At 39.2% G+C, this 12,259-nt stretch overlaps 1 protein-coding gene across 1 annotated transcript in view; it reads left to right on the forward strand.

Annotated features, from left to right (window-relative positions):
- The window catches only part of CRYBG1 (crystallin beta-gamma domain containing 1), a 95,447-nt gene that overhangs the window by 65,313 nt on the left and 17,875 nt on the right, over positions 1 to 12,259 (forward strand). Inside the window, 9 exon segments of the mRNA XM_036380114.2 lie at positions 363 to 410; positions 523 to 641; positions 1,865 to 2,021; positions 2,968 to 3,107; positions 6,118 to 6,244; positions 6,569 to 6,604; positions 7,003 to 7,145; positions 7,395 to 7,521; positions 7,613 to 7,758. Coding sequence (XP_036236007.1) covers positions 363 to 410; positions 523 to 641; positions 1,865 to 2,021; positions 2,968 to 3,107; positions 6,118 to 6,244; positions 6,569 to 6,604; positions 7,003 to 7,145; positions 7,395 to 7,521; positions 7,613 to 7,758 — 1,043 coding nt within the window.

The raw sequence follows: 12,259 nt of genomic DNA on the forward strand, positions 1-12,259 counted from the left end.
TCGCTGGCAGTTTTTAAAGTAGTCTCTTGGTATTAAAATCCTGGGCTATGTAGGAAGATGATCAGGATGATTTTTAAGCATTTCAGATCTGAGGTTAGTCAACTTCAGTAAGATGACAATTCAGAGTTTTTAAAAAGTGTATAAATTTATACATTTGTGACAAGGTGCTGTTCTGCAAGGGGAAGTAGAGATTGAAGTGGTAAGTAGGTATAGTTAAAAGGTTACCAACTTTTACTATTCAGAGTATTTTTTATTTTGTTCTACTAGCCCTTTTTCTATAGCTGAGTATCTTTATTGAAAATGCTTTTGATTTTGTGGGGGGTTTTTTGTGATTTTTTTTTTCTCTTCTCACTGTCTGTTAGACACTTCCAAGAAATGGACAAAGTAAAATCAATCCCAGACCTGGCAAGGTAAGATCAATTTTAATAGTTTTAGTGTTCCTTTCTATATTTAAAGCTTAGGAAGATAGAACTATATGTTACTGGTGTGTTTTTCTGTTTTGTTGGATTTTTTTTAACACAGCTGGTGATATGCTGTGACTCAGACTGTCAAAAAGCTGGCATTGAAGTTTTCCATGATGTTCCAGATTGCAGTTCTTGGGTTCTGTCACCAACAATTTTAGTTAAAGTCATCAGAGGATGGTAAGAGATCAATTTTTACTCTTTATGCAAAGATTTTTACTCTATCCAAAAATGTTTTGAAGCAGGACTGGCATGTGATTCACAGTAAGTCTGGCTTGTAACAATGTAGAACTGTGAGGAAGAAATAGGGCATTTTACCTCTGCAGCAGGAAGTTCTGAGCTGGAAAACCTATTTTGCTGACTAATTGAGTGAGTGTTAGCATCTGGCAGGGTGCGAGATGTCACCAGGCATAGGTGTGGGATGAAATGACAGATTCTGTTCAGCTCTTTTGCCTTTCAACTCCTCTGGTCATTAGGGATTCTTGCATAGTGTTTGGATTGGGCTAAAAGGCTAGCAAATAAGTTTTAAGCTAGGTCTTACATAATTATGTCATGACCAAAGGAATAGGATGGTGCTGTAGAGATAATTGACTGTTTCTCTGACAAAAGGAGGGATTTTGCTCTAAAAGCTGTATTGCCCAAGAGTAATTCAAAGCAAGTATCTCCTGCTTTCTTCATAGCATCAACAGAGGGGCCATTAGTAGTGTGGCTAGCACAGCAAGTTATGCTGTGGCCAGGCTATAATGCAGTCAAATAGCAGGTTCTCAAAAGTAATTATCTGATAGTGAGGTGCAGACACAAGGGCTAGCCGCAGTAGGAGGTACTGGGAAGCAAACTGATTGCTGTTTAGCTTCAGAAAACTGGAACAAAAACCTTTTGATCTCTGTAAACCAGGTTGTCTTTTCTAGCGTGGTCTAGAGGGACTGGGTCTGGGGTTTTTTCCTCCTTCCATTGAGAGCCTGAGTGAAGGGTTTGTATTTGCAGATGGATGAAGTTCTTATTTAGTTATTTATTCTGTTCTGCCATTAAAAATGAGGTCTGCAGTGTCATTGTTTTCTCTGATGTACAAATTGGTTCTGATTAGTATCTCATACGAAGTCTGGTATTCAGAGACAGTAGTCTTTGCTGCCCCCAATTATCAATTTTAAAAGGTGGAGGAGTTTTTTGTGAAAGTACAATTCAGCAGTAGACATTTTTGGTTTTATCATTGTTTTTAAAGGTATCACAGAGACTGAAAATGGCTTGAATCAGCAGTGTTGGGTGAATAAGGTGTATTGTGGAAATGGCAAGGGTTTGGAAACAGTACTGTGTATGAAACGATTTGTTAAGTGGGATCGTGATTTTTGCAAATCACACGTGATAAAGCACCATGAAAAATTAGATTTTTCAAAATTTATTTTAAGCTGGATACTCTATGAAAAACCAAATTTTGAAGGCCCCTCTGTTCCATTGGAAGAAGGAGAGTTGGAACTCACAGATATTTGGGGAGCAGGTGCTTCTGAAGAGCAAAGTGACTGCACGTCTCAAAAGCCTGCAGTGATCGGTTCAATAAGACATGTTGTTAAGGCAAGTAATAAAGTCAAAAACTTTTTTATAGATCCTAATGTGTAGTGATGTTTTATACTGATAGAGCATGTGATTGGTCTATTAGGACACAAGTGTAACATGAGCTACAAGTGCATGAAACAATATTCTTTGTTGAAGTTCATGTTTGATCACAAAATGCATGTGGGGGCTTTTGTGCAGTGGGGGTTGTGGTAATATCAAGAGGAGGGACAGGGTAGGAACAGAACTTGGTGGGCTTTATTAGAATAGCCACCGAAATGCTACATACAGCATATGCTTTGTAGTCTGGTCAGTGTCAGGAGAAGCATCCCAGGAAACCATCAATAATTTTGTATTTTCAAAATATTGCTTTTTCTTTTTTTTTGCAATACAAACCAAATTTGCACTCAATACAGACTTCAGTGTGAAACACCAAATTTTGGTTTGCCTGGTATGGGCAAACTTACCAGTGAGTTTCACACATGATGGAACATCTTTTCTATGCACTTTTAACCTACCATTAAGTAGTTGCAATTGCAGGTTACCAAAACAAGCACAAGCTATAAAGTTATTTGAGTAGGATAGGAAAAAGGAGGAATATATATTGCTTGTAACTACAATTCTTGTTTAAGTTGCAGTTCTCTTCAAGGATGGCTTGTTTGGTATTATCTTAGGATTTAATTTGCTAGAGGAGATGTTAACTGATGAAAGAAGATGCATTCCTGCCTAGATGGCAGAAAGTAAACAATGTAAATGCTGATTAGAGATTGTCTTGCTTCAAACAGAGACAGGCAAACTGGCTTAGCTATACTTTTATTATAGGCATCTAATAGCAGTAGTAATTGACAAGGGGGGGAAACAATTTAAAATAAACAGGTGTTTCAAAACTGATTTAGTTATGCACAGTAATTATAGAACTCCCAGCACAGATCAAGTGATTATGGCAATCTTCATTTTTCAGGATTACAGGGTTTGCCGAATTGATTTGTATACAGAGCCTGAAGGGTTAGGAATCGTGACTTCCTTTTTTGATGATACTGAAGAAACAGGGGTGTTTGGAACCACTCAGAAGACTTGTTCTATTAAAGTGCATTGGGGCATGTAAGTATGCAGCTCTGTATGAATGTGTAGTGTGATGACAGGAATTTGGTTTAAACCATTGGTTACGCCTGTCAGACTCGCGAGCAGGCTATATTTATTCTAGTCCTATATTTTGGCAGTCTATTTATTGACAGTAGTGTTAGTACATCACTGTAATGCTTCACTCTTGTGGAGTCTGACCTAGAATGTTTTGTTAGAGCTAGATTTTCTTCTGCTTGCGTGTAGTAAATACTGAATAACCCTTGTGTATTTGTAGCCAAGGAATAAGAGTTTGCCTCTCTTGCTTTTTCTCATTCAGGCAAACTTACCATAAGTAAGGGTAGGGAATGAACTGTTATAATAAGACTGCATTTCCCACTTGCTTTCTTCTAAACTTGAAATGATCCAAAGAAGAAAATTTTTGAAGTCCTTCTGTTATAAACTAAGACTCAGTGCTTAGAGAGTCCATATGTGACATTGTATTTTACAGTGCATTTTGATCTGGGCTTTTATGGTGATGTGTAATACAAAGAGGTTATGTCACTTGAAAACATCTGGCCATCTGAGTTAGGAGGGTAATATTGTGAACCAAGCAAGCTTTTATGAGAAAGGAGATTGCTCTAAGGAGCAATCCAGGTGCTGTACCAGTATTAGTTTTCATGGCTTAATAAACAAACTAGTAAATCATTATGGAAAGCATGCTTCAAAGTAGTACAGGGAAAAGTATGCAGAAGAGAGAGAGGGAGCCTTCTTTCAGAAAAAGTGAGACTGGAGCCATTTCCAGTCATCCTGCAGAACTTCTTCCAGGATGTACAGACCTTGGTTGTTAGCTCTTATGTTTGGGCACTGATAGCACTTGCCTTGATGCAAATGGTCTAACTATCAAAAGCTGCCTAGCTGAAGGCAGGTGTTACACATCACTTTTTATAGAAATATGTAAAGCAAAGATGTTTCAAATCTACCACATGATATACAGACATTTTTGTTGTTAGGCAAAGAGTATTTTATCTGAGTAAATATTTACTGAGTAAATATTTGATTTGTGGAAAAAAATGAATCATTTTGATATGTAGGCAAATTTGAAGATGTCCAAGTAGTTGATTCTCTGACAGGAAGTTATTTCTGGTGAACTGCAACATCAATCCAAATTACATGTCTTGCAAGAGTAAGGAAATCAGATATGTGATTTGCAGGTTGATTGTTAATTCACTTCATCTATGTCTCCATTTTGTTTCTGTCTCACTTAAAAGCTATCTGTGACCAGTAAAATTACAGGTTTTTTGGAAGAAGGCAGAGCCTGTGCACATCTGAGTTGTCTTTATTTTGCATTAGTGTAACAGCATTGTTTTACTAAATCCACATGAATTCTTGCTGTCTTAATATCTCTCTCTTGCATTTGTATCCCTGAAGGAAAGCAGACTAATATTTTCGCCAGGAAGTGAAATATACTATTTTTCAACTGTCTTTCTCAGATATCTGTTTATTAGTCCAGTGTAGAAAGAAGTCACTTCCATGAGAAATTCTGCAGATGGCTGCTGCTTTTTTGCATGTTGCAGGGTTAGGGGTTTTTTTGCCTTTAGTTTACAAGCATGACATAGTTCACTGTGTTGGCAGGTGAGGGAGGCTCTGATTCTGAGTCACCTTGCCATGTGGGTGTGGTTGTATCATCTTAAAGTTTCCCAGTGTTCATGTTTAATTGCTGTTTGTTAAAAGCTGCCAACAAAAATGAGTCAATGCACCTTTATCTTCTGACTGTACTCTCTCCTTGTTCTTCCATGTGTGTCAGTTCTTGCAGTGAAGTTAGTCATAGAATCCCTTAAGATGGAAAAGGCCTTGTAAGACCATCCAGTACCACCATTAACCCAACACTGCCAAGTCCACCACTAAACCATATCCCTAAGCACCACTACTGAACATCTTTTGAATACCTACAGGGATTGTGACTCCACCACTCCCCTGAGCAGCCTGTTACAGGGATTGACAACTCTTTCAGTGAATTATTTTTTCCTAATATCAGTCTAAACCTACACAGGTGCAGCTTGAGGCCACTTCCACTTGTCCAGTCACTGCCTGGCTACAACCTCCTTTCAAGGCAGTTGTAAAGAGCAATGAGATCTCCCCAGAGTCTCATTCTTTCCAGGCTGAACACCTCCAGCTCCTTCAGCCATTCTTATTAGACTTGTGCTCCAGATCTTCCACCAGCTCAATTGTCCCCTTCTAGACATGATCCAGCCCCTCAATGTCCTTGGTGTAGTGAGGGTTCCAAAACTGATCCTGAAACGCAGGATTTGAGGTGTGGCATCACCAGTGTTGAGTACAGGGGGACAGTCACTGCTTTGGTCCTGCTGGCCACACTGTTGCTGGTACAGGCCAGGATGCCATTGGCCTTCTTGGCCACCTGGGCACAGCTGGCTCATGTATAACTGCTGTTGACCAGCACCCCCAGGTCTTTTTCTGCCAAGCAGCTTTTCAGCCACCCTTCCCCAATCCTGAAGCACTGCTTGGGAATGTTGTGACCTGGTACTTTCCCATGTTGAACCTCATCCCATTGGCCTTGGCCCATTGATCCAGATCCCCCTGTAAAGATTTCTTATCCTTCAGCAGATCACCCAGCTTCTCCCACCCAGATTCTTGTCATCTGCAAAACAGCTGAGGGAGCACTCAAATCCCCTCATCCAAATCATTAATATTAAGGTATTAAACAGAATTTAGCCCAGTACTGAGCCCTTGGAAGTACCACGTGTGACCAGCCACAAGCGAAGGGTTTACTGAGTGGTGTGAATATGGGGCAAGCAATGTATGAAACATTCAGCTACCGACAGTAATGAAACTAAAGCACCTTGCTTGTTTCTTGGAGCCATGTGTCTGCAATGAAACTATACCAATTTGGGCCAGTTTATATTAGCTTGGCATCTCCCTTTAAAGGGAACAATGATCTTGTTCCTTAAGTAAGCATATTGTCTTGTTCTTTACTGTTCAGAAATGTTCTGGGGGTTTCATGTCTTTTGTCCTTCCACCCCTCTACTTTTAGATGGCTTCTTTATGAAGAACCTGGTTTCCAGGGAGTCCCTTTAATGTTGGAGCCTGGTGAATATCCTAATTTATTATTCTGGGAGAAGAAGGAAGCCTACATTAGGTCCATGAGACCCTTGAAAATGGTAAACTACTGGTATTACTTACAAGTTAAATGACCTATGTTTATGTGTTAGAAATAATGTATTAAGGTGGTTAGATTTTTCAAGACTTAGAAAAATGTAACTCTTTAAAAAAACCTAAAATTTTTAGTCTATAAAATTCTTGAATTTACAACATTTGATTGCATCCATCTCGGCCATTAATCTGTCGTTTATTTTCACTTGCACTCTTTAAGGAATATTTCACCTCAGTCCTTGACTTTTTGCAGAGAACTGATGACTCTTAGAGACATCTACATGTTGTCTAAGTCATGAAAAGCTTAATTTTTCTTCTTTTTCTTTTAACAGGGTGGTCGCAAAGTTGAATTCAGTGGGGAGCCAAAGGTAAAAGTCAGTATGTGTTGATTGTCCAAAGCTATTTTACAGCACATGAACTACACGTGGGTAGATAAGTATGCTTTGATTGGATACTGATGCTTTACTGGGTAGCCCTTTTTTATGTGACCACACCATGAAAATACAACTTCTGTTAGATTTCTGCATCCATCACATGCATAAATGACAGTATTAACAGCAATCCAGATGATGCAGATGGGCAATCAATGCTCAAGCCCTCACATTGCATCTCTAGTGGAAAGGCCTCTTGTAGAGGAGAGAGAGATCCCACTAGTTGGTTTTATAATTTTGCATTCTCCCTCTATGTGCCTATGCTAAAGAAATTGTCTGTTGTCAGAATTCATCATCCTCCCTGCAATTTTTCTTTTCCTTCATTTCTACGCCAGGTAATTGTTTATGAGAAGCCTTTCTTTGAAGGAAAGCATGTGGAAATAGAATCAGAAGTCTTTATGCTTGATGACAAGGAATCAGAAGACAAGACAAGACTTCCACTTACATCAGTGGGATCCATGAAAGTACTGGGAGGAGTGTAAGTGTGGAAAAGTGGTATTTACCCTCCAGCTGAGGTAGTAACTCCGTAGGCTGGAAGTTGCAGTGGATAAATCCAATCCCTCTTTGTTTTGTTTTTGTAATTTTTGGGTTGAGGTATACACCAGGGTTAAATTTAAAAATATTCACAGCAAAAGAGTAAATATTACGTATCTATATCTGCTCCATGAAACCATGGAGTGGCACTTGTGCATTTTCACGTTCATCCTCTGTTGTTTTTGTTGTTCAGCTGGGTTGCTTACGAGAAGCCTGGGTTTGAAGGCCACCAGTACCTGCTGGAAGAAGGAGCGTATCGGGATTGGGCAGACTGGGGTGGCTACGATGAGGAGGTGCAGTCCCTGCGACCAATTGTTGGGGTGAGTTCCAAGAACACACAGTAGGCATCTCCTGAGTGCTCTGAGATGTCACATGGCACTTTCCTTATGGTGCTCCTCTTTGTTTTAACAGGATTTCACAAGTTCTCATATGATAATGTACAGTGAAAAAGACTTTGGATCAAAGGGTTCCAATATCAACGTGTTAGGTATCATTTCCAATTTGAAAGACACTGGATATGGGCTGAGGACACAGTCTATAAATGTGCTAAGTGGCGTGTAAGTGATATTTTTATTCACTCTTTCATTTTAGATATGCTGGTCTTTATAGAAATTGATGGTGTTTGCAGATGTTTTTCAGGACTCTGACTTCTCTGTGGAGTCTTCAGATAAAATTTTCTGCCCTTGACTACAGAATGTGAAAAGTAAAGTTTTGGTGAATGTGTACAATAAATCATCTTTCTTCTTACAATAAGATAAGATGGTCTGAGGAAGCATTGACTTTCTGATACACAGAGTATGAAAGCATGAGATGAGATTTCATCAAGAGAGGAATTGTTTGTTCTTGTGGTTGCATTTGTTTGAAGCATTTCAACAGCAAAATTGTTATGGAAATAATTTCCACTTTTGAAACTAATTTCCAGGCTTCTTGCATTTGACCAGAGGTAGATTCCTTGCTCTTGTGTTTTAAATAGAGATAACTTTTACTATGCTCACTAATACCTTCTGATACTAGGGAGAGTAACTGTTCTGAAAATTAACATTGCTTTTGCAGTGAATCCTGTAGGTTTAACAGTGCTTTAGTGCTGTGGTGTTGGTGTTTATTGTTTGTTTGGGGTTTTGTTAAACATAGGATTCCCAAAAGTGTCTATTAGCCCTGGCCATTAACAAACCACCTCTTAGTGCCATGAGTGCTATCACATGCAAGTGATCAGCTGATAGACTTTGCTGTTTGATTAGTCGAGTCCATCAACTGCAGATTGAGTTTCACAGCCTTGCAGACTGTATTAAAGTATTTTGGAAATGCCAACAAGTATTAGCAATCATGTCTGCAAACACACAAAATTAACTGAAGTACCAGAACCAAAAAAGCATGAAATGTACAGTCTGTCTCCCTGCCTGGTATTCATGCAGGTGACTTGCTGGAAGCTCTGCCTTACCCAGCCACACCCAAAATCTTTCCCTGTGTTATCTGTGCTCTATCTCTGCAAGTTTTGTCTGGATAAAGGTTGCAGAATCAAGCTCGGTGCATTCCAGAGGAATGCTTTTAATTTCTGTATGAATATGGTGTGACAGCAGGTTTTTTTCTGCCTGGTGACCTTTGAAGCCACTGTGCTCTTTTGTCTTCTGTAATATGCAAGAGAGATTCCTGGGAAAGAGTCGTCTCTGAAGGTTGGGAAACAAATTGTGGGTTACCTATCATGCCCTTCAAGTAGTTGTTCTAGTAAATGTGTCTGTTGCATCTGAGATGGGAATCATACATGAGTTTGAGTATTCTAGTAATTAAGAGTGGCTTTAACACTCTGATGGCAGAGGTGGCTAGAAGTCTTTATGAACAAAGCTTGAACTACAGACTCTGCTACCACTTCTGTAATCTCATCTTGTAGACTCCAAAAGATGTAATTTGTAGCAATAAGGTTTTAAAACATTCAGATGCATTGCTCATAACAGGTGGCTAGCACTCAGCTCTTGAGAGTCTTGTAGAATCCCTCTGTTTCCAGAGAAGTTGTGAGTGTTTGGGGGTTTTGTGGTGATCTTACTCAATGTTAAAGTGCCAGAAAGCTTGAATGATCTCTGTGAAGTCATGTTTGGCAGTACTGTGCTTTATTTTAAGTATTAACTGTCTGTTCAGGTAGAAGATTTTTTTTATATCTTTCCTTCCAAGAAATCTGTCACAGGGCAATGAATAATCCATTGAGCAATTTCCTGAGCTGTTTAGGTTGTAGTGCAGATGATGACATAGTGAACTGTGACAGATTCAATAAAAGCTTGTCATAATATTTCGAAGTAACCTTCCTGGTATTATATTGAAAACACTTAATTAAAATAAGTCAAAGATTTAAGAAGCCCTCTACCTTTCATTGCAATTTTTTAACTACAGGTATCTGGGGTAAGCAGTTAGAGCAGTAAGATAACAGATGATCTGTATTTCCCACATAATTAATTTGATTGCTCTGTAATTTAAAGGGTATATCAAAGAAAAGAAAGCCCTGACACTGCAGTGCACAGATACTATGGAACAAGTTCTGAGCTCAACTGCAGCTCTGAACTGTATTGCTGGAGACAGCCCAGCTCTGCATTTGGGGGGTGACTGTTCAATTTTGGGGCAATTCAGCACTAGCTGCATTCAAATTTCTAAATTTCTAAATGTCTCTAAACATGTTTCCAAGCAATATTTTCGTGTCTTTGCTAAATCCATTGTAAAGACATCCTGAAAAATATATCCTAAGGAGATGAGGATTGACTTCTTGAAAAATTAAATGTACTTCTTTAAAAATGAAAATGTTTTGCTCTTGAGCATTTTTTGGAGACTGGCCAAACATAAAATTCAAAAATTATTTTTCTGCCATTAGGGTAGGAGAAAGCAATCCAGGCTGCCTGCAAATAGGAGGGGCCTTTCTTCTTTTAAGTAGGGTTTGAACTTTACTTTCAAACTGGCAGAATTTGAAGTGGCGGAAAATTGAACTATTTACTAGCAACAGGTAACACCCTTTACAAGTTCAAGCAAGTACTAAAATCAAGTGTTGTACTATTTTGATTTCCCCTCTGCTTAAAAACTCCTTCAAGCTTTTATTTAATAGTGATCAAAATCACAGGAACTGCATGTTTGAAATGTGCCTTTTCTTTATCCATAAACACACCAAACTTTTGCCAGAACTCCTGAAGAAGCTCTTGTCTTTTAGTCGCTTTCCTTTGAACTTGCTGGAAGAAATTTCCCAGATTTGTTTATTTTATGTAGTCATCTGTTTACTGTGGTTGTGTTATCAGCCTGGTTTTCCCCTAGTTTTCAAGTAATTAATCCACAATGTAGATGGGGTTGCTGCTAGAGTATGTATGGATAGTGAGTGATATTAAGGAAATAATTAGGTAATGAGTGGTTCACATACAGAAACCAGAAGATAGTAAATTTAACCTAGATGCACTCAGGAAGGTAACATAGTGAAACTGGAGACACAATGTACAAGAACAAACCTTCACTGGGAGCTGAAAAGGGCAAGTACCCTTGGTTACTCCACTGGAGAGCACTTCAAAAAAAGCTTTAACTTCTCTGTGTAACTGAACTGATGTTCAGAAAAAAATCTTTAAAGGAGTAATAAAACTAAAGCTTGCAGGTCCCTGGAATACTAAGAATCACAGTCACAAAGGAGCATGATGAACTCATTTTCTCTCTCCTATAAATACAATTTTATTACCTCATTCTATCTGTTAATATTGTACAAGTCTGCAAATGCCAGTTAACTTTCTGACCTCCCTCCTAAAGTCAGACAAGGTGAGTCCTGGGCTAACTGAGGGCAAATCTGATTTTTGGTGAGCTACCCATATCTGGATTATTTTCTTGCCTGTACATTCAGACCCTGTTTGGAGCTGCACTTCCTAGATGTCATACGTAGGTGGTTTTGGAGAAAGATTCTCTGTGTGTAATAGTACTAAGAATACATAATCAAAGCTTTATGCTACTTCTGGCTTCAGGGGCATGGATGGTGCCCAGGAGGAAAGGTCTCCAGCACCCTCCTGCCAGCAGCCTGGGCTGGAGCTGTTGCTCAGCCTCACGAGGGCAATTTGTGCATCTGGGGGTTACAAAATCTGTTGTGCTAGGAGAGCTCACTCCCTGTGGGGCAGGATGGTTGCTGCCATGCTGCAGAGCAGCCCTTCAGTTTTGTTGTGCCTGGCAGCTGGAGTGTGACTCTCCTGCTCAGGTGTGGAGGCAATATCTTGCTCTCCAGGACTTTCTGTGAAGTCAGAAGTTGGATTAAGGCAGTGCTCCTTCCTAGGGATAATCTTGAGGTCTGGCAGGTTTAGCTGGTACTGAATTCAGCTGCCTGTGCTTGATGATGTTATTACTACTTTCAGCAGCTTACATGGGCTTCTGAATTAAGTGGAGAAGCACAAGTATTTCACCACTAAGCCCTGACTCTAGGAACTGTCTGACTGCATGGGCTGACTTACATGGAAGAGTGGCACTTAATTATTTAAATCCCATTTATTTAAATGTAAACGTGTGCAAGTGAGATTCGTTGATTACTTCTGCATTCAGGCTGGGGGGAACTAAATAGCTGCTATCAAGGGGCTCTTAGGAGGCTGCTGACATGTCTTACAGTTAATTTTATATCAAAAACACTTGTTTGCATAGATCTCAATTCAGTAAAACAACTGTGCACCATAGCTGTATCCTGGCACTTAGCACTGAAAAATCTAATGAATGCCTGCTGAAGAAATTGTTTAAGGAAACCTCATTTTCACTGCTTTTGGTGTATGTGATATACAGGTATAGACACACCTGAGACATTTGAACTATCTGCTCAATTTATTGTACATACCAATGTCTCTTTGATGAATTACTCTGAGGTGATTTTGAAATGGACCTTGAAATATGCCGTGAGTAATTAGTGTGTAACAAGTTGGAATAATTGATTATATCTGAGGCAAACCAAGAGACGTGAATAGTGATGTGTGTGATTCACTGTTTGAATGTTTGCCATGGACAAGTAAAACAAAGTTCATACTCTTGGCACATACATGTTGATGCACCTTTATTTCAGTTTGAAGTTATCCTACTTCT

The sequence above is a fragment of the Molothrus ater genome, chromosome 3, assembly GCF_012460135.2.
Source record: "Molothrus ater isolate BHLD 08-10-18 breed brown headed cowbird chromosome 3, BPBGC_Mater_1.1, whole genome shotgun sequence".
Lineage (NCBI taxonomy): Eukaryota > Metazoa > Chordata > Aves > Passeriformes > Icteridae > Molothrus > Molothrus ater.